Source organism: Arvicola amphibius, chromosome 6 (genome assembly GCF_903992535.2).
Source record: "Arvicola amphibius chromosome 6, mArvAmp1.2, whole genome shotgun sequence".
Taxonomy (NCBI): domain Eukaryota; kingdom Metazoa; phylum Chordata; class Mammalia; order Rodentia; family Cricetidae; genus Arvicola; species Arvicola amphibius.
Genome location: NC_052052.2, coordinates 59,066,617 through 59,089,708, shown reverse-complemented (window position 1 = coordinate 59,089,708; position 23,092 = coordinate 59,066,617). Strand labels below are relative to the sequence as shown.

The 23,092-nt window shown below is 43.5% G+C and overlaps 1 protein-coding gene across 3 annotated transcripts in view; it reads right to left on the bottom strand.

The window, feature by feature from the left end:
• Slc24a2 (solute carrier family 24 member 2) overlaps positions 1 to 23,092 on the bottom strand; it is a 232,960-nt gene that overhangs the window by 104,191 nt on the left and 105,677 nt on the right. For 2 of the 3 annotated variants that reach the window (XM_038334720.1, XM_038334721.1), the window contains exon 2: positions 96 to 108. The exons of the other annotated variant lie outside the window; for it this stretch is intronic. In XM_038334720.1, coding sequence (XP_038190648.1) covers positions 96 to 108 — 13 coding nt within the window. The remainder of the gene's footprint in view (positions 1 to 95; positions 109 to 23,092) is intronic. 3 annotated transcript variants of the gene reach the window in all.

Sequence of the window (23,092 nt, the reverse complement as noted above, 5' to 3'; positions counted from 1 at the left end):
CCGGGCCTATCTTATCTGCTATCTGTCAATAGAACAACGGAAATTGTGTGCAATTGAAAACAGATGTAGCTCGGCAGTTCCAGAAATGGAAAGACGGGCGCTGGAAGGCTGAACTGCATTATTGTCATAGGCAGCCAAGGACTGGCCAGGGTGACATCAGCAGCGTTTCCACAGCCCAGACTCAGCACCGTTTCAAATTCTGGAATTAAACATCCTTTGCAAGGTTGGATAAAAATGACACTAAGTCTCCTAATGACTGCTGGCCTCAGACTTTGGTTTGCCTGTGACACTTTCCCAAGGTGGCTTCAGAAGCTTGGAGGAGCAGCGTTCACGCACTTACTGCTCAGACAGCCTCTCACACGCTGAGCGCGGTTATCAGGTTGTGTGGCACCAGCATCAGGCTCTGACTGTTTTGTCAATGGTAGCCATGCCGGATGTCTCTGGGTAGGACGCCAGTAAGCAATGGAGAGTGAACCAGAGCTGTGGGGCTGGCAAAAGAGGTCCAGTCCCAAATCAGAGACTCCTTGTGTTGACATTTCTCTCCAAGTTATATGCCTTTGTTCATTTTTTAAAGTTTTTATAGTGAGAGCTATCAACCCAAGGAAAAGTTCAGAATAGTCATGTTTCTGCCACTTAGGCAAAATCACTGTTATTTTCTGTTCTTGTTTTGTTAACACAGGTATATTTCTTTCCTGAATGGAAGTGAACTCAGACGTCATAATATCGTTAGCCCAGAACATTGTACATGTTCATGTGGAGTGCACAAACATATTCCTGTGTGTGTGTGTGAGTGTGTGTGTGAGTGTGTGTGTGAGTGTGTGTGTGTGAGTGTGTGTGTGAGTGTGTGTGTGTGTGTGAGTGTGTGTGTGTGAGTGTGTGTGTGAGAGTGTGTGTGAGTGTGTGTGTGAGAGTGTGTGTGTGTGTGTGTGAGTGTGTGTGTGTGAGTGTGTGTGTGTGTGAGTGTGTGTCTGTTGCTTTGTATGCGTGCGTGGTAACGGGGGACATGTTGCACTAACAGGTGCACGCATCCTAGCGGTGCTGCTGTTTATTTCTTGTCTCCGCTGTCAGTTTTGTTTGCTTTCTGCTTCTGTCCCAAGTCTAGTTATGTAAAACAATTAATGGCACCACTTGCTCAGGCTTCTTCCCCCCCCCCCCCTTAATACCCTTTCACGAGAACAGATCGTCAAATGCCACTAAATTCATTAAAATATTTTACTGTGGCATAAGTATTCTGTTTTAAAAAGGTTTTAAAATTACATTTGTTTACCTTATTGTGTATGTGTATGCATGGACCTGCACTTGCCATGGTGGATGTGTGCAGGTCAGAGGTCAGCTTGCAGGAAGCTGGTTCTTTCCACCACCCTGTGACCCTTGGAGGTCAAACTGGAGTCATCAGGCTTGGCAGCAAGAGCCTTTACCCCCTGAGCCTCCTGCCCAGCTGCCTAAGAACAGTTTTGCTCACCACTGTTTGGGGTTAATCATTACTGGATTAAGCACTGTCCACAAAAATTGTGAATAAAAACATTATATATTGCCATGACTTTCATTTTTCTGGAACAGGAAAGGAGCTACTTTGTTCCAAGGGGGACACACGGGGCTTGAAGGTCTACAATTCCTTGTGGTGGCTTGACTCTAAGGGCATGAATAGAAAGAAGCTCTGTATTCTACATTTGGGAAGAGGAGACCTGTGGAAGTCTGAGGCTGGCTAAGTTTTGAGTGCATGGGAATTTTCAGGGGACAGAGGAACAAGTGTGCAAAGCTACCATCAGATTCTAAAAAGTGTCTAGAACCCTAAAAAGGCTAAGGAGCACAACTTTGACCTTTGAGCTGGAAGATACACTTCCAAAGGCCACACGCGATGGTTGCTCATTGACAGAAAGGAGGAGCCATGAAAGGACCCTTCCAGCCTAGTCAATCCACAGCCCACGCGGCAGGAATGGGATCTGGCAGAGGTGAGGGAGAGCAGAAGGTGGCATGGAGCATTTTACACACACTGTCAAGTTCTCAATTAGTTCACACTCTTCAGGAAAAGGCTGGGATGTCACTGCAGATGAGCCGACTCTGTTCAGTGGGCACAGACTGGGCAGGGCGCCCACGGTCTGCTCCGGGCACCAGCCGCCTCTTGCTGGCTGTTTGTTCTAAATGCTGCCTCGGCAGGCACTGGTAGCCTTGATTACGTCTGTGATTGTACTCAGCTTCAAAGACACACAAGGGGGAGGTGGACCTTCTCCCCTTCCCCAAGCCCTCCCAAACAAAAACAGTAAGAAAATAATGAAGGCCTCCTCTTTAACTTGCCTAGACATTTTGAAAATGGGTTCTGGGTATACTTCTTCATCAGCACCAAAGGGAATAAAACAAGAATTCAGAGAAATACCAAGCATCATGTTAGGGTTTCTCTCATAGTTGTCTCCCGATCTGTCTTCCTCAAATCTCTTTTTTTCGAGTTAGAAAGAAGTGAAGCTCAAAATGATGACGCAACTGGACTGGTTAAGGGCAGCCCGTGACTCAGCAGATGGGGCTGGGTCACAGTGTGTCTGCGGAGTACAATTTCCCACTGCATCTCTGGGGTTTAGAGATGCTCAGCTTGAGAGATCAGCTGGAGACCTGACCCAGTGGAGTCAGCCTGCATTGTGGGGTGGCTGGCACCTTGAGCCTTGTGCTAGCTTTTGTCGAAAAATGGGCAGTGAGAGATAGATCAATAGCACTTAGCATCCGAACCACTTGATTTACACGATCTCATTTAATATTTATAGCTTCGTGAGCATTAGTAATCCCACTTTACTGTTGGAGAAAGGAGAGAGGAATGAGCCCAAGGCCACAGATGTAGTCCCTGGTAAAGCTAGGGTTCACATCCAGCTGTGTGGGCAAGAAGCTGGGGCTCTCTGTCCCTGCAGGTTTGAAACTATGAGACAGGTCAGCTTAATAAACAGTTAACTCTCCAGGAGGGCACAAAGTCTCAGATCATTGGAGGGCACTTCACTGCACGAAAAAGAAAACTTTCTTTTCTTCTGTTAGGGTCCTGGAGAAGTCCCACAAGAGACTACCATCCATGCATGCAATCAGCAAGAGTGTTTATTATCTCTAGAGGCACCAGCACGCTGGGGCCACGCATCCAACACAAAGGCAAAAGTGGCGAATGGGGACCCCCCAAGAGAAGTTTGCTGGCTCTTTTATACACAACTAAGGGGATTCTAAAAGCAGTGTGATCATTCTGTCTATGTTGGCTTATGTAAGTGGCGATCATATTAGTACATGTCTAACTGGTTAGGGCTAGCAGGGGTGGGCTAAGGCTAGGCTTTTTCATGCTTGGCCACATCCGGACAAGTCCCAGCCTTTGCCCTTATTTGGTTATTGCCTTAGGGTACGGGGATTAGGTGGGGGGTGTCCCTGTCCTAGTATGTGCAATTGTTCATCTTACTTTCAGAGGCGGTGGTGATTGATTTCCCTTTGCTCCTGTATTCCTCAGAAACGGACTGGTTCAGTTTCAGGAGGCTGGAACTGAGGCCTAATTCTTAACTGAGTTATTAGGAGCTTGTTATGCTATTTGTCTGACCCTCTCATCTCCAAGGAAATGCCCTACAATCCAGTACATTATTAGGACGTTTTGTGGGAAATCAAATGTTAGCAAAGTAAATTTATTATTATTGCTAGATATTAAATTGTCAGAATAATCCTAATATTTTTATTGCTTCTCAGCTCTTCTGCTTATTGAATTGGAGATACACAAAATATCATTTTAATGTACTAGAGGATCTAAGGGAATCTTGGTTTTGTTCTTTTTTTTGGTAATGTAATAATTATTTCCCACTGGGTTTGATTTTGATATTTGTTATTTTTTTTTTCTCTTGAGGGGGATGGATGGGTGAACAGGTTCTTACTATGTAGCCCTAGATGGCTTTGAATTTGCCTGCCTAATTTCCTAAAGGCTGGGGTTAAAGGCATGTGTTACCATGCCTGGCCCGATATTAGTATTTCTAAAACTTTTAAGTATTAAGTATACAAAAAAACATGGTAAAGCTGAGGAGATGATTCAGCTGGTAAGACACGTGCCACATAATATGAAGACTTGAGTTCAGATCCTCAGAACCGACATGAAAAGCGAGGCACAGCCGTATGTGTTTGTAAGCCCAGCATGACTGGGATGGGGCAGGGGGAGTCAGGCAGAGATGGACAGGTTCCTGAGATTCACTGAGCAGGCAGTTTGGTTCAACTGATAAGCTTTAGGTTCACTGAGGGACCCTTTCTCAAAAATAAAGGTGGAGAGCCATCGAGGAAAAATACCTAACATTTACCTTTGGACTCCATGTGTGTATGTACACATGTACACTGAAAAGTTCATATGACACACATAGTTTATATGCACGAAACAAACACCAAGATGCTGCAATTCAGAAGGGTAAAGCTGAGGGTGACACGGGAGAAAAACACAAAGCATTCAAAGAGTCCACCTGCCAATTCCTCAGTGTGCGACGTCCAGCTGGATACTAGAGGGATGTAGGCCTTAGAAATTAAACATGCAGAATGTGGATGAAAGCTGTCTTAGAGGACTGTTTAATTATCAAATTAAAGAAGAGGTCATATGTAAAGTCCTCTCTCCACAGGCACTCAGGGAACACATCCGAGGGATAAAGCTCCGACTGGGCAACTTGGTCCCCAAACTCAATGACGGCTGGCAGCCAGGTTGGACTGTCTCCATCTGAATGAATCTCTCCAAAGGTTTAGCTAAGCATTTCAGTTTCATAAAGCTACGGAGAATGGGCAGGTGAGGCGTTATTCTAGACAGACAAGGATACAACCTCTCCAGTTTCTCTGTTTCTGTTCCAATGATGGCCATTTTGCATTTGCAAATGTTTTTTTTTTTTTTTTAATCAAGATGAAGATTATTTTCCAGGGCTCTTCATTTCCTTCTCTCCCCACGCTGCCCTTGCTAAAAAAGTGCCCCTTTATTTCAGCTAATTCAGTGCTAATTCAACATTATTAGCTGCGGTATTTTGTGGAATGGCGGTAATGACTCCCCTCCCACACCCACATCCCTTGACAAGGTACCTGCCAGCCCACACACCCCTGCCCCAGGTGGTGGTGAAATTTATTCCAGACTTTGTACAAGATCTTGTGACTTGTTGGGCCGGTTGACTTCACATTGCCATTTGTTAACATTGGCCTCAGACGGTCTTGTATAAATAAAGATGTCCTTTAAAATGCCACCCAAATTCCGTATGAACATGTCCACACCACCCTGCCGGCTGTCCCCTCAAATTCCAGCTATTATCTACACAGACGATAGACATAACAAGCAATGATGAGATAAGTACTTTGGACACATCCTGTGTCTTCTGACCAATAGTCTTATAAGGATTTCATGGTCATATTAGCAATAGATCTAGATTACCAGTTTCCATTATTCACACTGATAGCATTTTGTAACAGTAATTCTCAGCTCTTAAGTAAGGCAGCATGGATAGACAACAGTGTAAAAATTCACCTAAGACCTTCAACCCAATCAGTAATGAGCTTTGCTGTGATGAGAGTCAATGCAGCTTGTAGGCTTGTCTGAAGGCATTCATCTGCATGTAATTCACAATAGGAGCAAACCAATCTTTAAAACACAAAGCACTGGCTGCAGAAGACAGGGTAAAGACCAACAGAGGGGAGACCGTTTTTGATAAGTTGGAGAACAGGGTATTTATTCTGTGAATCAAATCCCACACATACGTTAAAAGTATGATTTTTAATTGGTTTATAAGATCCTTCATGCTCAGCGACTGGAGTTTATTAGATGAGTGAAGAGATTTAGCATGCCTGTGTCTTTCAGTTGGTCATTTGGTCGACAGAAAAATTTCCCGATTCTGTTTGCAATGGGTAATGCAGAGGCTTATCAGGGGTGAAAAGTGTGCAGAGAAAGCAACTGTTGAGTGCCCAGCCAGCCATATTTGGGACATCTATATAATTTCCTCTAGGTTTCAGAGAAGGGGGGAAGGAATGCAGGAGTCAGAGCATGGGAAGAGGGGCTGTGGAATGCTGACTTCAGGGCATGGCGTGGCTGCTGCACTCATGAAGACTCAGTGGGTGGCTGCTGGCAAATCTGAACAGGACAGGATCCATTAGCATTCCAGAACAGAGAGGAGAGGGACTCAGAGGGTCCCACTCTTCCCTGAGTGCTAGAGGCGGTTAAGGTTGCTGGTGGAAGCAGAGTCATGTTCTTCGGTAAATGGCCTTTGCTCGGATAAACCACTCAGATAAACATGGAGTCAACCCTATTTAAATGCAATGAGCGAAAATAATAAAAAAAAACTAAAAAAGCCATGAAAGTAAGAAAAAAGACTTGTTGAGAAGGAGGGGTTAGAGGAAGAGGAAGGAGATGGGGACGGTAATGGGGGTGAAGGTTGATGTACTTGATACTTGTACATGAAATTATGAAAGAATAAATAAATGAGAGAAAAGAAGAAGCTCCTTTCTGTGGAAGAAGGCACAAGATAAAATTATGATCCTAACATATTTAAGCTGTCAAAAAGCAGGATGTCTTCTGCAACTTTAATCTGCCTGGAACTTTTCCATGAAAGCATCATCGGCTTCATCTGAAAATGGCTCTCCTGCTGTTCCTAATCCACGGGCCTCTCTGTGGATTCTCAGCAAGGCCAGATCAGATGCAGCAAGAAGACCGGCAGCTTTCCCCTGTTCTGATGTGAAAGTTCAGTCTCTATCTCTCTGTACTGCTGGGCAAAATGTCTTCCTATCCTTATTTTAGGTGGCTGAAATATTTTTGAAAGCACTGATTAGAATTTATATGTTTTGACTATGAAAGGAACACATATTCACTGGGAAGTACAGATAGCTCCTGATGAAAACATAGGGATCAGGTGAACATTTCCCTGGTCTCCTACACAGATGTAAAAGGCCACAAACTCCCCCAAACAAACAACAACAAAAAAAACCCCAGAAACCAAACACCTAAACAAAAACAACCAACCAAACAAACCGAACCAAAACAAAAAACCACAGCAAAACAACAACAAAATCAAACCAAGCAAAGTCCTAAAACATTATAATAGAGATAAATGATATTGTATAATATTAAATTGATATAATATAGTACCTAAATACTTAGCATCATTGCCAAAAAAACCAACGATGCCAGAATGTCAAGGTTTTAAATAAAGAGAGCCTCTGCCTCTGTACTTGCCTGATCCTTCCTCACTTCTTGACCCTAATCTGGCCCTGGTTCCAATAAAGCTTTATAAAAACATGAAGTTAGTATGCAGGTTATAATTTGCCAATTCATGTTTTCAAAACATTACACTGAATCCAAGGTAGATTTCAGGTTCCTTTATACTTCGCGCTTGAGTTCTTTACTCATTTCCAACTACGTACAGCCTTGGAGTTGAGCTGTGTATTTGCTTCTAGGTTCAAAGGGTAAGATAATGAAGGTGCCACACAGCTACCAGCAGTAGATTTTTAAAAAGATAGCTTCAACTACTGTGTAGATTGGAAGGAGACTGACCAATATAATAGTGATGAGCAGGAATGTTCGAGATGAGGGTAACACATAAGACTGGCGATTCTCTTGTGGTCCAAGTTACCAATGGCCATAGACAAAAAGACGACAATCACCTCCCTGAACTTGTGTGTCACATAACATCCTCCCATTGCCTTATTCCTGATATTTTTCTATGACTTCTGTCTTAGTTAGGGTTTCTGTTGCTGTGAAGAGACACCATGACCACAGCAACTCTTATAAAGAAAAATATTTAACTGCAGTGGCTCACTTGCAGAGGTTCAGTCCATTACCACCATAGTGGGACATGGCACTGTGCAGGCAGACATACTGCTGGAGAAGGAGCTGAGAATTCTACATCTTTGATCCACAGGCAAGAAGGAGTGAAGTGAGTGTCATACTGGGCATGATTTGAGCAGATATGAGACCTCAAAGCCCAGCCTCACAGTGCCACACTTCCTCTAACAAGACCACACTATTTCAACAAAGCCACACCTCCTAATAGTGCCACGCCCTATGAGCTTATGGGGGCCAACTACATTCAGACTATCACAGCTTCCCCTTGACTTACTGACTTCTCATCAGCTACAGGTACTCTACTTTGGTCTATTCTTAAGTGATCCTGTGGCCTTCAATTATTCAATTAAGAGACATCGCTGGTCCTGACGCTGTGTACTCTTAACTGTCCACCTGCCATGCCCCTTCAATGAGCAGAGCAAACTTAACGAGGCTGACATAAACTTTCCTGGATGTCAGAAGTAAGAGTCCTCTGTGCTGGTGGGGCGAGTTTCATCACTAATTTGTATGCTATAAAACTATTTCATTTCCTTGGTTTGCTTTATGTTTCTTAAACATCTTTTAAAGTCATTTAATTTTATGTGTGTGTGTGTGTGTGTGTGTGTGTGTGTGTGTGTGTGTGTGTGTATCAGATCTCTGGGAAATAGAGGGGGACAGAAGAAGGCACTGGGCCCCTTAAATCAGGTTTTACATGTGTTTGTAAGCCACCCGATGCCAATAATTACACCTAGGTCCTCTATGAGAGCAGCAAATACTCTTAACCACTGAGCCATCCATCCAGACCCTTGTGAACAATTTTTTAAACAATTAAAATAATTCATGTGTTGAAACAATACAAACAAACAATGCATGTTCAGTTGGAAGTTTTGGCTTTTGACTCCCTAAGTACCAATTTATTTATCTTCCATATCCCTTTTAGGGGAGGGAAATATCACTAATTCTATTTGGCTGCTTAAGAAGAGAAAAAAATGTCATTACTTCCTATTTTCCCCTCTTTCCCCAACACCTATTCTAACAAATTCTCCCAAAATATGGCTCCATTTTTCATCTCCTGAAATAAGATCAGCACCAAAACTAGGTCTGGAAAGGATCTAGCTCCCATAAATTTAGCGTAGGGTCTTCCCTGATAAAGAAGCAGGGGTTGGGGAGGAAGGGAAAGGGGGTGTACAAATAGAAGTGTTCAATTTCCAGATGACTAGATGGGGCACTGGCGTGCCTTTGGCAAGTTTAAAACTGTACAGTGGTGGTATCTGGGTTATGTGCTCGGGGTTCCTCAGGAAGCACAAATACTAGAAGATGTCCCAGCTTTCGGCCAACTGCATAATTCTTCTGTCCTGTCATTTGCATGCGTATGTCTGCATCTGAGAGCAGAGGAGGGAGCTCAAGCAGTCAGGCCTCATGGCTCTTGGAGAGAGTTGGATGATTTCAACGGCAACGTGTCTCATCACCATCTGGCAGGGGCCTGGGCAGAGAGGAGTGTTGACACACTCAACATCCATGGCTGAGGCCAGAAGGAAGTGTGCGGAAACCACAGGGTCAGTTTTCCGAGCCAACAGTCCATTTCTCTGGGAGCTAAGTTCAGTCATATAGAGTACACTTAACAGGTAATTATGCCAGACTAGTCCGGCGCCCACAGAACAGAGAGAGCTTGTCTTGACTGCCGACTTCGATTTTGGGATGACTTTGTATGTTTTGTGACTGCAAGATCCTGCTTCTAGAGATGGCATCTGCTTTTCACGTTACAGGTCTAAATAAATTCAACAATCATCTGCCCACTTGAAAAAAAAATCAGTGAAGCTGATTTAGTAGTTACTGATTAGTGTGCCATTTGCATATCAAATGTAAGCTGCCAGAATCGTATTAAGTAGAAATTTTTATCTATTTGTTAACTGAAAGATCATAAAAATATGCTTTACTTACATTGGCATTTTACTAATTCAGGGGACTCTAAGTATTACATTTAATCATCCTTCCCACTGAAATGTCATGGTTTTCGTTAATATTATCTTTGAAGTGTCTTTAGCTAGATTTTTATTCATCAGCATCGTTGTGATTTGTGTGTGCATATGTGTGATGTGTGGGGGTGGGGTCAGATCGGGAGCTGGTTGTCGCCTTCCACTGTAGAAGCTAGAGGTAGAATTCAGATCACTAGCATAGCAAGTGCTGTTACCTGAGCTATCGCCCCAGCCCTCTAGATTGGTTTCTGTGTTTGGCGAATGCAGTGTGTGTGTGTGTGTGTGTGTGTGTGTTGTGTGTGTGTTGTATGTGTGTGTGTTGTATGTGTATGTGCACAGTTTTATCTTTAAATTAGCATATATTTTAATTAGCACACATCAGGTTTCTTTGCGGAATTTTCATACATATTTATTTTTGCCTGAATGTAGGTAGAAGAAAGGTGTGCTTATAAATTTAAGGTAATAGGTAGTAAGTGCTTGCTAGTACAAACTAGGAGGTGTGCGTTTTACCGAGGGCCACCTATGTATCCTAACAACAAGCCTGAGAGAGGAGATGAGGGAAACCGAGGAAGGGAATGATCAGATCTGTTGCTCCAGGGCTGTAAGAAAAGGAAGAACTGAGAGCTGAGCACAAGTGGCTGTGCCCTTGAACAATCAGCACCGTGCCCTCCACATTAGCATTTTCATTTGAATTACGGTTTTCGTTTGCCTTACTTGACTCCAGCTTATACAAGTTTTCATGTGAAATAATATGCCTGCTATGTAGAGAGCTCACACTTAGGTTTTTAAAAGCACGGGCTTTCATGTTTCAGTGACCGAACACTTGCAAGTGTCTGGTTGCTCCTATAGAAAGAATATTTGCCATCATTGAGAGGGCTTGTTTGCACGGGCACTTTTCCAAGTCTGTGGCTATACTGGTCTTCTCATTCTCTGAGCTCTCAAGCCTAAAAGCATATTTACCTAAACAAGGGATTTTTCTCTACAAAAACCACGATGAAAAATTTCAGAACAAATTTAGAGCAAGCATGAAACTAAAAGAGGAGATTATGGGAAATGTAGCCCGATTAATAAAAACCCAGAGACAGACATTGGGGCTCAACCTGAAGGTCAGCAAAGCAAAACAACCAGTCATTGACTCTTACTTCAACCTCAGTCTGAAAGCACAATTCTGCCTCCAGGAATCTCAGAATGAGACTGTGTGAGAGCCGTCTCCTCCCGTTTTTATAGTCCTCTCTGGCCCTGGGATTAAAGGTGTGTGTCACCACTGCCTGGTCTGTAAGGCTGGTCAGTGCAGCTGTTTTATCTGAACTTCAGGCAAGCTTTATTTATTAAAATACAAATGAGACATCACCGCAGGGAAGCACAGTGCTTGCAGGCGAGAAAACATGTATTTCATGACAGTTTCTCTAGATGATCCCTGAAGAGACTATGATGAGTTCTCAAGCTAGATACTGTAATACACATAAAGAGTCAGATCAGCAAGCCTCTCAGATACCTTGGTGCATTATAAATGCTACCTACTCCTAGAGGTCCCCTTTAAGGGAAAACAACACAATTCTATTTACATTCATTTGCAAAAGCTGCTACCTGGAGCTTCTACCGCATTAGGAATATTATATGCTAGTGACTGGTGTAAAACTGGCATTTTTTTCTTAACGTCTCTGCTTTCGCTCATTTTGCTGAATTGTTATTCAAACATCAGGGCTATACTATCCGTATACGTAGATTTAGAGCATCTAGCTATATAAGAAAAGTGGGGATATTAAATTTATAATTAACACCAAATTTTAATATAATATAAAATATTAAATTCTACATTAAATTCTCCATATATAATAAGCATAGAATGTTTTCCAGCATGGTAGTAAAGAATAAATGTGCTCAGAGACGTGGTACCGAAGATGGTCAGATGCGAAGGAGTGGAGCTCAGGAGGGAAGCTGGGAAGGTTAAGGACAGCGGTCCTGAGGCCAGGTAGAGTTTGTCACAGCAGTGGGTGACAAGAGAAGGCACTGCCAGTTGTCCAGTCACCCAGACCTGGGCATACCCCACACCTTACTTGGCTTCTGCAAAAGAAAAGCCTTTACATCCATTTTTCTAGAGTTATATATAAGGAGCTTCTAAGAGAATCCTTTGTTTAGATTTATTTATTTTTATTTTTTATGTGTACGAGTGCTTTGCCTGCTTATGTCTGTGCACCACATGTATGCAGTGCTCACAGAGACCAGAAGAGGGCTTCCCTTGGAACGGGAGTTAGAGGCATTCATTAGCCGCCTTGTGAGTGTTGGGTCCTCTGGAAGAGTAGCCAGAGCCATCTCTCCTGTCCCATCTAAGGGAGCTCTTTTTTAGCCCTTTGGTTTAATAGGAAATGATCCTGAGGTGTGTGCACGGGTGTGCGACTTTAATGTGCAAAGGACACTAGATCTGAGTAAGATGATTAGCCAATCATCTCACTGCATCCCATGTGAACCCATGTGAAGTGGGAATTCCATTAGTCTTTCTGGGAACAGCTTTCCCATAAAACCACGAAAAAAAAAATCCTACAGGTCGCAGGATGCACCTCTGCCTTAGGAGCATAGGTATGCCTTCCGGGCTAGCCTGTAAGTCAGTCAGGCATACTGACAAACAGGATTCAAGCTTTAAACGAAATGCAAGGAATTTTGGCCATTTTGTTGAACTAAAACAGTCCAACAGGAATGTTCCAGTTGTTAGGATAAAGAGGTGAAAAAGTACCCTTGGAGGGCCAGCCAAGCTGAGCCATGAAGAGATCATGCCACATAACAGATCTAATTCAAGAGGTTTATTGGGGGAGAAGGGAAAGCAAAAGGCTGCCTCGGAGCTGGGACAAGTGAGAGAGACATAGAGACAGACAGACAGACTGAGAGAAAGAAGGAAGAAACAAGATAGAACCATTTGGGGTGGCTGGGGGCATGTGTTGTTATGCAACTTTAGGCAATTCAAAGCAACAGTGGAAATGTACCACACCTAGCAGCAGTGGTGTGTGTGTGTGTGTGTGTCTGTCTGTCTGTCTGTCTGTGAGTGTGTCTGTATGTGTCTGTCTGTATGTGTCTGTCTGTCTGCATCTGTCAGTGTGTGTCTGTGTGTCTATATGTCTCTGTGTGTGTGTGTGTCTGTATATGTGTGTGTCTGTTTGTACTGTCTTTGTGTCTGTGTGTGTATAGCTCTCTCTCCATGTGTCTGTGTGTATGTCTCTATGTGTCTGTCTGTTTGTGTGTGTGTGTCTGTGTCTGTGTGTATCTCTCTGTGTGTGTCTGTCTGCATCTGTCAATGTGTGTCTGTGTGTATATCTCTCTGTGTGTGTTTGTGTGTGCGTGTCTCTGTGTGTATCTGTATGTATGTGTGTCTGTCTGTCTGTGAGTGTGTGTCTGTGTATGAATGTCTGTGTGTGTTTGTCTGTGTGTGTATCTGTATGTGTGTGTGCCAAATTTACATTATTGCCTTCAAATCTACCTGTTTGTTCCCTCACAAAGTGAAAAACCAGTTGGGTTTCTTGCCTGCTCTGGAAATCTTGCAGATTTGCAGATCTGAAGCTGTGTGCTTTGACCCAGCTGGCCATTTTTGTCCTCTGAAACCAGCCTTGCCACAGATGAGCACAAACCTGCTTCCTTCTGGGCAGTGAGCAGGGGTGTGGCGGAGATGTCATCTGGGGACTGACACATTTTTTCCCCCCTTTTTGCTTCAGAAAGAAATTCCTCTCATGCTCTGGATGCTGAATTTAAACACCACTGGTGTCAGGCCAGCTTTGTCTTTGAAGAAAGGTCATGACTGTGAGGGACAGATTGGTGCAGATCTGGGCACAGGGCCTCAAATCGCGGGGGAGGGGAGTTGACAGGCACAGATGACATAAGAAGCTCCCCACTTTAACAGTGTGCGCAATCAGATGGGAACAAGAGCGAAATCCAGTATCTTCTTCCTTGACAGTCTTAGCTTCTCACATGTTTACAATGGTCTTAAAAATTCAGCTTTAGCCAATAGTTCTAGGTGACTGCACTTTGAAGGCTGATGTTGCTCCATCTTCAGTTGCTCCTTTATCTGCAGTGCTTCCTTGGCTATCTCCCTGTAGAAGTCTGAATGTCATCCTTACTTTAACTCTGACATCTTTCAGTATGAGTCTCCCCAAATTTTCCCATCTAAAATTAATTTCCCGTCCCACCGCCCCGTGAAGATTCCCTCTAGTGCTGCAGCGCGCTCCCGCCTGCCTTCATTAGCAACTGATTTTCCTTTCTCCTTTCTCACGATGCTGTGAACTCTTCATTGATGAGGATCAAGGATCAGGGATCCAAGTCTTGCCCACAGAAAAGGAATGTTTCATACAACAATGCCGAGCTGACAGGTTCAATGTCATCTTCAAAGTCACATTAAAAGAAGGCTTTTGGGTTTATGTATGTGTGCACAGACACACACACATGCACTTGTGCGCCATGGTGCACACTTACAGTAGGAGTCCATTCTCTCCCTCCACCATGTGGGTCCCAGGGACCAAGCTCAGGCCAGCAGGCTTGGCAGGCACCTGCCTTCTGACTGAATCATCTCACTGGTCCCAAAGCCATTGTTTTGATCCTGGAGAGCTTACAGATGTTTTGCATTAGGCTTTATAAATTTCTTTTATTGGAAAATTCAGTCCAAGAGGACAGGCTCATAAATTTGTCTTTAAAATTAGAGCAGGAATACTGGGTAGGGTGAGGAAGGTGTGGGTGTCCATGACTGTGTTTTCGTGTGACAGATGTCTCTGAGAGAGAGGGTGGAGCAGCTAGCTCTGCTCCAGTTAGATTGGTTGGCTCCAGAATGCCACGGGGAGGTGTGTGTGGGGTAGGAATAGTGTTCTTAATCAGATGGGTTCAAGATAGAAGCATGTTGCTTCTAGATTTTCTCCCTCCCTCCACGGTTATTAGCATGAAGGTTATTAAAGAGTACGGTACTACAAGTTTTTTTATTTTTCTTTTTTTCCTTTTTTTTTGTCAACTTGACACAAACTAGACTTGCCTGGGAAGAGGGGAACTCCAAACTAAATGCCTCCATAGTGGCCCATAGGCAAGTCTGTGGGCTATTTTTCTTGAGTAATGATTGACATGGGAGGGCCCAGACCACTTTGGGCAGTGCTACCCCCAGCAGAGGGTCCTAGCTTATATTTAAAAAAAAACCCTTAAGCTGAGGGAACCATGAGAACAAGCCAGTAAGCAGTGTTCCCTGAGTTTCTGCCTCCGGGTTCCTGCCTTGGCTTCCCTCAATGACAGACTGTTCAGAATGTGTAAGCCAAGAAGGTCCTATCCTCCCCAAGCTGCTTTTGGTCTTGGTGTATATCATAGCAATAGAAAGCAAATTAAGACACTGGAACAAGGAAAAAAAGGAGAGGAAATAAGATTTATTCCCAGCAGGAGAGGATGATTAACAAATTAATCACCTGAGTGCTGTCTCTGGCGCTGGCTCATTACTTTTAGGTGACTATAGGTTCTCTCTGAGAATCAGTAGTTCCTGCCGTAGATGTAAAAACACTTGGTTCACAGGAAGCTAGGGTTTGCAATAAGATGAGAGGTGTGTCTCAGCTAAGCTGTCCAAGACAACTTTGTAGCGCGCATTCATGCAGGATGGCAAGCTCTGAGTTGGAGCTGCCTTTTCCTCTTCACAGTGGTAGTGGAAGGTGAGAGAAGGGGACAAAGGGAAGATGAAAATCCAAGTAGCCATGGCAGCACCACCCACTAGGTCTCTAGGATAAAGTGGCACTAGCCTTACCGATCAGGTCCAAACTGTAACAGGCACAGGCAGCTATTAGTTTACACGACAGCCACAATAGCTCACTAAGTTAGCTATTATGGACTTCATTTTACAGGTGGGGAGCACAGGTGCAGCAGGGTGAAACACCCCGTTCTAAGACCTTCTGATTAATAAGTGGTCCTGCTGCGTGTCTTTGATCCGAAAGAACTGCCAAATTAGGATAATCCATTTCAAACGAGCTTTATAAGATGAATCCAGAGATGCAGCAGGGGATGAGATGAAGAAGAGATTGAAACCAAAACAATCCTACAAAAAGGAAAAAAAAAAAGGACAACATCATAAACACCTAAAGAAAGTTGTATGCCATGAATGAGGACAATGGGAAACACAAAGCAGAAGCAAGGAATGGGATCAAGGGAGTTCAATTCAGAGCCTGCACAATACAGCAGGAGGCTTGGGAGCCGAACTAGGTCACCTAAGGGGACAAGAAGGGAACGAGTCATGGGGGTGAGCAATCTTAAAGCAGGGATCAATTGGAAAGCCTCACTTACCCAGGCAAACACGTCACTGACAGAGAGGGGTGGCTAACTAGAGGACATTTCTTAAGACTGAGGGCTTCAGGCTGGCTACCGAGCATCAAGCTTCTGGAACTTCTATAAAAAGTGTTGATCAGTATTCTGTGTTACAGACGATATGTCACCCACACGTATTGACAGATTGGGGATGCTAGAAATAGGGGAGGAAGTGACTCAAAGTTTTTTTTTTTTTTGTTTAATTTAATAAAGTTTATTTCACTCAGATTGTCTGGGCCTAGAGATACTTATTTCAAAATAATGCAGCTTAGTAAATTTTTTTTTTACCAGTTTTGATTACAAACAAAAACTGGTTCTTCCGAAGATGGGAGATTGTTTCCGGAAACCTCAAAGTCCAGGGATCCATCATCACAATTGGAAAGAGAAGCATCAGTGGTCTGTACTGGATGACTTCTAAACCGCGTAAGCGTTCAGAGGTTTGGAACTAAGGCTGACTGACTAGTAACCACACAATGCAAAACTGCTTTAGGTGGGAGGCTAGGGTGGGCTTTTGTATGTTTTCAATAAACAACGAGAAGTATCGAGCTCTTTTCTTCGTTCCTTTCCCAGAGAATATAGTTGTTCTGCAGATGGAATAAGCATGAACAAAAACGGGTTGGGAAGGTTCTTGGGCCACAACTCTGCAATAAACGGAGGCAACGGGAGCTGGTGAGGATACTGGGTGTCAACTTCAGTGTGGGCTTTCTTTCGGCGTTTGCAAGTCCCTTCTAAAGAATAAGGCCTAGTACGCACTGATGTCTGGAGAGAGTAAGCTGGACCAAGAGCTTCCGGGAACACAGATTTTATTTGCTCACCGATCTCAACTTGTTCAAGCACATGTGTTTCTTAGGTCCGGTCATTGTCTACTTGTTCCCACTGGCTCAGGGCTCAGCAGAGAAATACGAAGGTGCCTGGGACTCTGCATTAACCCCTGGCACTGAACGAGCTTGTTCAGTTAGCACAGTTTTCCAGGTGGCCATCTCGGATGCACCTCTGACAAGAGTGACGTGGTATAGGACAATCCCTTCCAGAATGTGCAGATTCAACAAAGTAGAGTGAATCTGTAGGACACAGTTGCCAACGATGCCCGGCATGCCACTGGTGCAAGTACGCTTCAAAGCATCATGGGTGAGGAGCACGCCCTGCAAGCAGGGACTGGATCCTGACTCATTCCGAACACATGACAACTCAACTGCTCTAAACCTTGGTTTCAGAGGAAGAAAGAACATCTTTTTATCTCATATGCTAATTGAGTATCTCGAGTCTTGTTATGTGGTAAGCGCTCAATACTCAGTGTTAGACTTTTTTTTGGAAATGTTTATTATTAAACTTAATGTTTTACTTTAAAATATACATGAATACTTGTTTCATTTTTTAAAAAATTAATTTCTTGAAAATTTCATCTGAGTCCCATATTTGTATCATTTCCTCTTCCCTCTCCTCTCTCCAACTCCTCCCCTGTCTCCAGTCATCTTATCTTTCTCAAATTCATTACCTCTTATTCTTAAATTATTATTGTTAAATATAAATATATAAATGTAACTTCTTGAGGTCATTAGTGTTATTCATATATATATGTATATATGTATGCGTGTGTTCAGAGCTGACTACTTGGTATTGGATAAACAATCTGGGAGCTCTGCATTCTAAATACCTATCCTCAGATCTACAGGTAGATGTATATCTCACCTCTGATCAAAGGAATTTTTTTCTTTAATAGACAGCATTACAGAAAACCATGTGGTTAGCAGGCTGAAAACCACTGACTCTAGGCTGCCTAACCCAAGTGATACATCTACAATACATCTCCTACACCCAAGGCTCAGGGAACATTCTAGAAGAGTGGGTCGAAAGACTGTAAGATCCAGAGGACCAGGATGCCTGCTCTCAGACTGTGTCTTCTGTGTATGACAGAGAACATGCACCCATGCTGTCTCACTCACCTGGCTGTGTAAGCAAGACCTGAGGAATAACAGCACTAGCTGACAAGCCAATGTGGATGGGAGAAATCCCACAATGCTTCATCCCAGGTGAAGAGGTCAAGGCAACTAGTGACTGCCGAGAGGAGAATCAGACAACACTAGCTTTCATTAGTAGGGTCTTTGGTAACAGACTCCAGAGCGGACAAATGTACAAAATGTCAGAACACCTTCTGAAGGCAAACAGTAATTATTACTAGCTGGGTTACAGGAGTATGTGCTAGCCATTCAAGGGGGCAATGATGAAATGATATAGTCGATCAGATATAGAGAACCTAAAGTGTGTTTCTGCAGGGACTCAGGATGGTTTAAGAAATGCTCACAGGAGCACAAAACCAAACCCCACAGTGAGTGGTCTGTCACTTCTCTATGTCTGTGGTCTGAAGTGGGCCCTAGACGGTGGTTGGGTATCAGCCCTGACGATCAATCTGCCTTACCCAGCACCCTTTCACTAGGCTGAGACAGCTTGCATTTAATAATTAGGGAACAGCCTTGCCTGTGGCTACGAGCAAAGCTAACTGGCCAAATGGGAATTGAAGCTGTGACCTTGGCCTCATTAGACGTCGCCATGTCCTTGAGCGGACCACTTTCACACAAACAATCTGGCCACCTTCAAAGAAAACGCAACACAGCACGCATATTCTTACAGATCAAAATACACAAATAACCATGTTTCACGACTAAAATAAAAACTAATTCATGGCTATCCTACAAATCATCTTCTAGTTGAGCGTATGTGCCAGCGCCCAGAGGCCTTCTGTGAATTCTGCTGTTGGGTTCTAATGTCCCCGAAGAAGAGTTGTTGCCGTCATTTGTATTTGTAGAAATCTCACTGTTAAGGAGTCAGTTTTCATTGGTAGGGTATCTATACACCTCAGAGGTAAAGAATGTGCTGCCAGCTGAAATCTGAAAATAGGAAAATTAGTACCGCTCCAGAAACAAGCTCAGATGGGAACTTGATGGTAGCAGACAGATCTGAAGCCTCAGTTACTTTGTTTGTCTTTATAGCACATGTAAAATCAAGACTCCTAGTAAACTGATACTCTCTACTAACATGTTCCTTACCATAGAACCTGGCTATATGAGGCATGTATGTACAATGTATAGCGGTACCTGCTGTTTCAAAGAACTAGTATTACCTTGTTGGAATCCTGTGTCTACCTGATGTCAATAATAACAGTATGATATTATTATTTTATAGACTCCATTGTGATATGGAGAGAAATTCACTGACTTGTCCAAGGCTGTCTGGTGAACGGGATGGGGCTGCAGGCTGGGGGCGTCTAACTCAACTACTCTAACCCAAGGGTCCATCCAGTTAATGCGGCTCCTGGGAAGAACGGGCATTAGGAATTAAGAAACACACAGTCTACTGTGGGGAACCCAGGGTCATCTTCAGGTCTCGCTCTTTCTTTTCCTAATTTTCTTTTCAGACTATTGCTTTTGTGAGGCTAAGTCTTTGGTAGCATTAGCTAGAACCAAAACCAATTCCGAAACCAGATAATCAAACAAAGAATAACAATCCCCAAACCAAGCAAAAACAAAACACCCCAAAGTAAAGCAAAGCAAGGCAAGATAACTATACAAAACTACCAAATGAAAAAAGCCCTAACACAATAAACAAACAAGCACCAACGAAACTGCAAGACACCAACCTGCGAGGAGACAGATGACCCAACAAACACTTTTGTTTCACAGATGAGGGGACCTAAGAATCAAGTCAAGGCTCTTCACGAAGGTTCTATAATATTATTGGGTCCTCAAAGTGACAGCTGTGGGCATCCATGTCCCCATCCACTCCCAGTTTCTGTAGCTCCAGCTTCTCTCCCCCATTACCCTCTAATTTCGCCCTTTCTTATTATTTTCATTAATATAAAATGAACTGGGTCTCATGGAGATATTTTCACATGTGCTATAGTATTTTGTTCTTTTTCTCCCAACCTGACTTTCCCCAACCTTCCTCTCCCCTCCTCTTGCTGGTTTTCTTTCCCCCACAAGAGGGTCCTTCTTTCTGCTTTTGTTTTTTTAGCCCTGGCTATCTGGGAATTTTCTATGTAGACCAAGCTGGCCTCTAATTCACAGAGATGTGAATGCCTCTGCTTCCTGAGGGATGGGATTATTGCATATGCCACCACACCTGGCTTTCCTTCTTCTTTTATGACACATATATTCCATGGGCTTCTCTGGTCCCTCTTCTCTTAGAGATTATAACTATATTTTCTTTTGTTTTGGAGATTGCAAGGTTCTTCCAGTTATGGCATTTGGTTGCATGATAGGAAAAAAATTAGATTTGACATTACGTCAGTAGGCTGACTAATGTTCCCTAAAGACGGTCATGCCCTCTCCTAGTTCCAGAAATCTATGGATATTTTCTGTGGCAAAGAGGCTTTGTATAGGTGGTTAAATTAAGCATTTTGAAATGGGGAGATTATGTTTGGTTGTCTTTCACAAGGGAAGCAGGATTAGAGAGAGGGAAAATATAACCATCAATGCAGGGTTGAGGTAATAAACTTTGAATATACAGAAGGAGCCCCAGGTTTAGCCTTGAGAAAAGAGAAAAGGGAAATGAAGAGAACCCTTGTGAAGTGTCCAGAGGAAACTACCTTAATGACACCATCTTGTGTGGTTTTCTAGCTTAACAACTTTCATACTCAGTATGCACTAGATTAAGCTACAGACGTCTTGATAAATTACTACAGTAGCAATAGGAATCCACACAGGCACCGTGATTGAAGTCCTTGTGCTTCTCAAAACTTGTGCCCCTGATTTCAGTCTTGCCTCTAGTTTATTTCAGGTTCAGTGAGCACTCATCCATCCAGCTCACTGAACTCATAAACCCTGTGTATGTAAGCAGAGCCAGCCTTGTTCTGCTGTGCTCAGAATAATTCTCCCACCTTTTATGTTCTGACACATATTGGCTGGGTGAAAGGCAACTCAAGCCATGAGCATCTCACCAGGCTTTGGTCCATTCTCCGATACTCTGATTTTGTTAATCCAATCTAGCTAGTCATCAACTTAAAAACAGAGATATTTTTACTTTTATTTTACATGTGTGAGTTTGCCTAAATGTATGTTTGTGTCCTTTCTGGAAAGTTTATCTCTTTATGTTACCCAAATGACCATGCTGACAACTTGAATTCAACACATTCAACTATCAGTGGAAGCATGCATCTGAGTTTCATTTTGTCCTGAGACCCCGGCTTTTTATTATTTATCTACCATCACTGCATGCCTGTGGTAAGCACAGCGTCTGGCACAGAGCAGGTATGCAATATGCACGGACGAAACATCTTCAAGGCCAGCAGCAGGCATGGCATCTGTGTGTGCCCGGTCTCACCTGCTGATCATTGGAGCTGCAGCCCTGATGGGGAGCTACTTTGTGGGTGATTCCACCTTTATATGAAGCCTACACAGCTGAAATGTTAAAAACAATGCATTTTAGAAATAATTTGCATGCAGTTTAAGCCGTCCATACTAAACGCACGATTCAGTCAGTGTCAAGGCTGTGTAGCCACCATTCTCAGGCTACAAAACATCCCTACCATTTCAGGTGGTTTCCTCCCGCCCTGTTGTGGCCCTCTCCTCCCTGCGTCCCAGGAGACTGCTGACCTGCCATTTGCTGTCATCGTTTGCAGTGTTCTAGACATTCTCTTAAATGGACTCACTTGGAACGTATGCTCTTTTCTCTTTCTCCTTGCCTTGTTCCCCCTCGCCCTCCGAGATAGTGTTTCTCTGTAGCTTTGGTGTCTGTCCTGGAACTAGCTCTTGTAGACCAGGCTGGCCTCGAGTTCTCAGAGATCAGCCTGCCTCTGCCTCCCAAGTGCTGGGATGAGGATTAAAGGTGTGCACCACCACCGCCCATCTTCTCTCTCTCTCTCTCTCTCTCTCTCTCTCTCTCTCTCTCTCTCTCTCTCTCTCTCTCTCTCTATCTCTCTGTCTCTTTCTCTCTCTTTCTGTGCTAAGGCTCAAACCCAACTTGCATGCTAGGCAAGTACTCTATCACTAAGGCACATCCCCAACCCTTAGGTTTTTGTTTTTGGTTTTTTTTTTGATAGGTTTTGCTGTACAGCCCAGGAAGGCCTTGACCTAGGGATCTTCTCTCTCTCTGCCTCTGAATGCTAAGATTACAGTGTTGGGTCACAATGCCTCACCAGAATGCAGTCATCCATGCCTGATAATTTCACATGTTTTGAGATGTATCCATTCTTCTGCTTCCAAATGTTCACAGGTCTATTTTTTGTCTTGCCTAGGCATTAGCTTGGTGTATTCTTGACCTTTGTCCTGACTCCTTGTCCTCTGTGTGCTTCTGCCTGTGCACTCCCTAGGCCATTAGCTTGGTGTATTCTTGACCTTTGTCTCGATGTCTTGTCCTTCTGTGTGCTTCTTCTGCCTGTGCACTCCCAGGAAGATGAGGACTTCTAAATCACAGAACTGTCTGTCATATAATAGATGACATCTGACCACCTGGAGAACCTGTCCTTCTTGCTTAGATAAATTTCTGCCTATTCAGTTGGCCACATGAGGAATGTACAGGTTACCATCCATCTTCTTTCCTTAGACATCTTATCTGTAGATTTAAGCTCAAGTAAAGAAAAGGGTCATGAAAAAATATGATATAAGCTACTGTCCTACCAATGTCTTTCTTGTAGGGTTGAGGACCGTGTATACAAGTTGGTGATGCTTTGGGAGGTGTGGATACCCTTTGGATGTGCCCACAATGCCCAAACCTACATTATCACCCTAGTAATGCCCTTTCACTTCTTAACTGCCCTGTTTAACTGATGACTGTCCACACTCACACCTGAACTGCACAGGTACTGTTCACTGAAGCGTCAATGGAAGGGGTCTTAAAGGCATTGTCTATGCACACATGTGTGTGCACTGTCAAACACACATGATCATTCCTTCATTCCCTCAGTCCCCCATTCAGAAAGGCCACTCTCATTATGGATACTTCCTGCTTGTGGACTATTTCTTTACACTCTGTGAATATATGTTGCTGTGATTGGTTTAATAAAGAATCTGATTGGCCAATAGCTGGACAGGATAAGGTTAGGCGTAGGAGC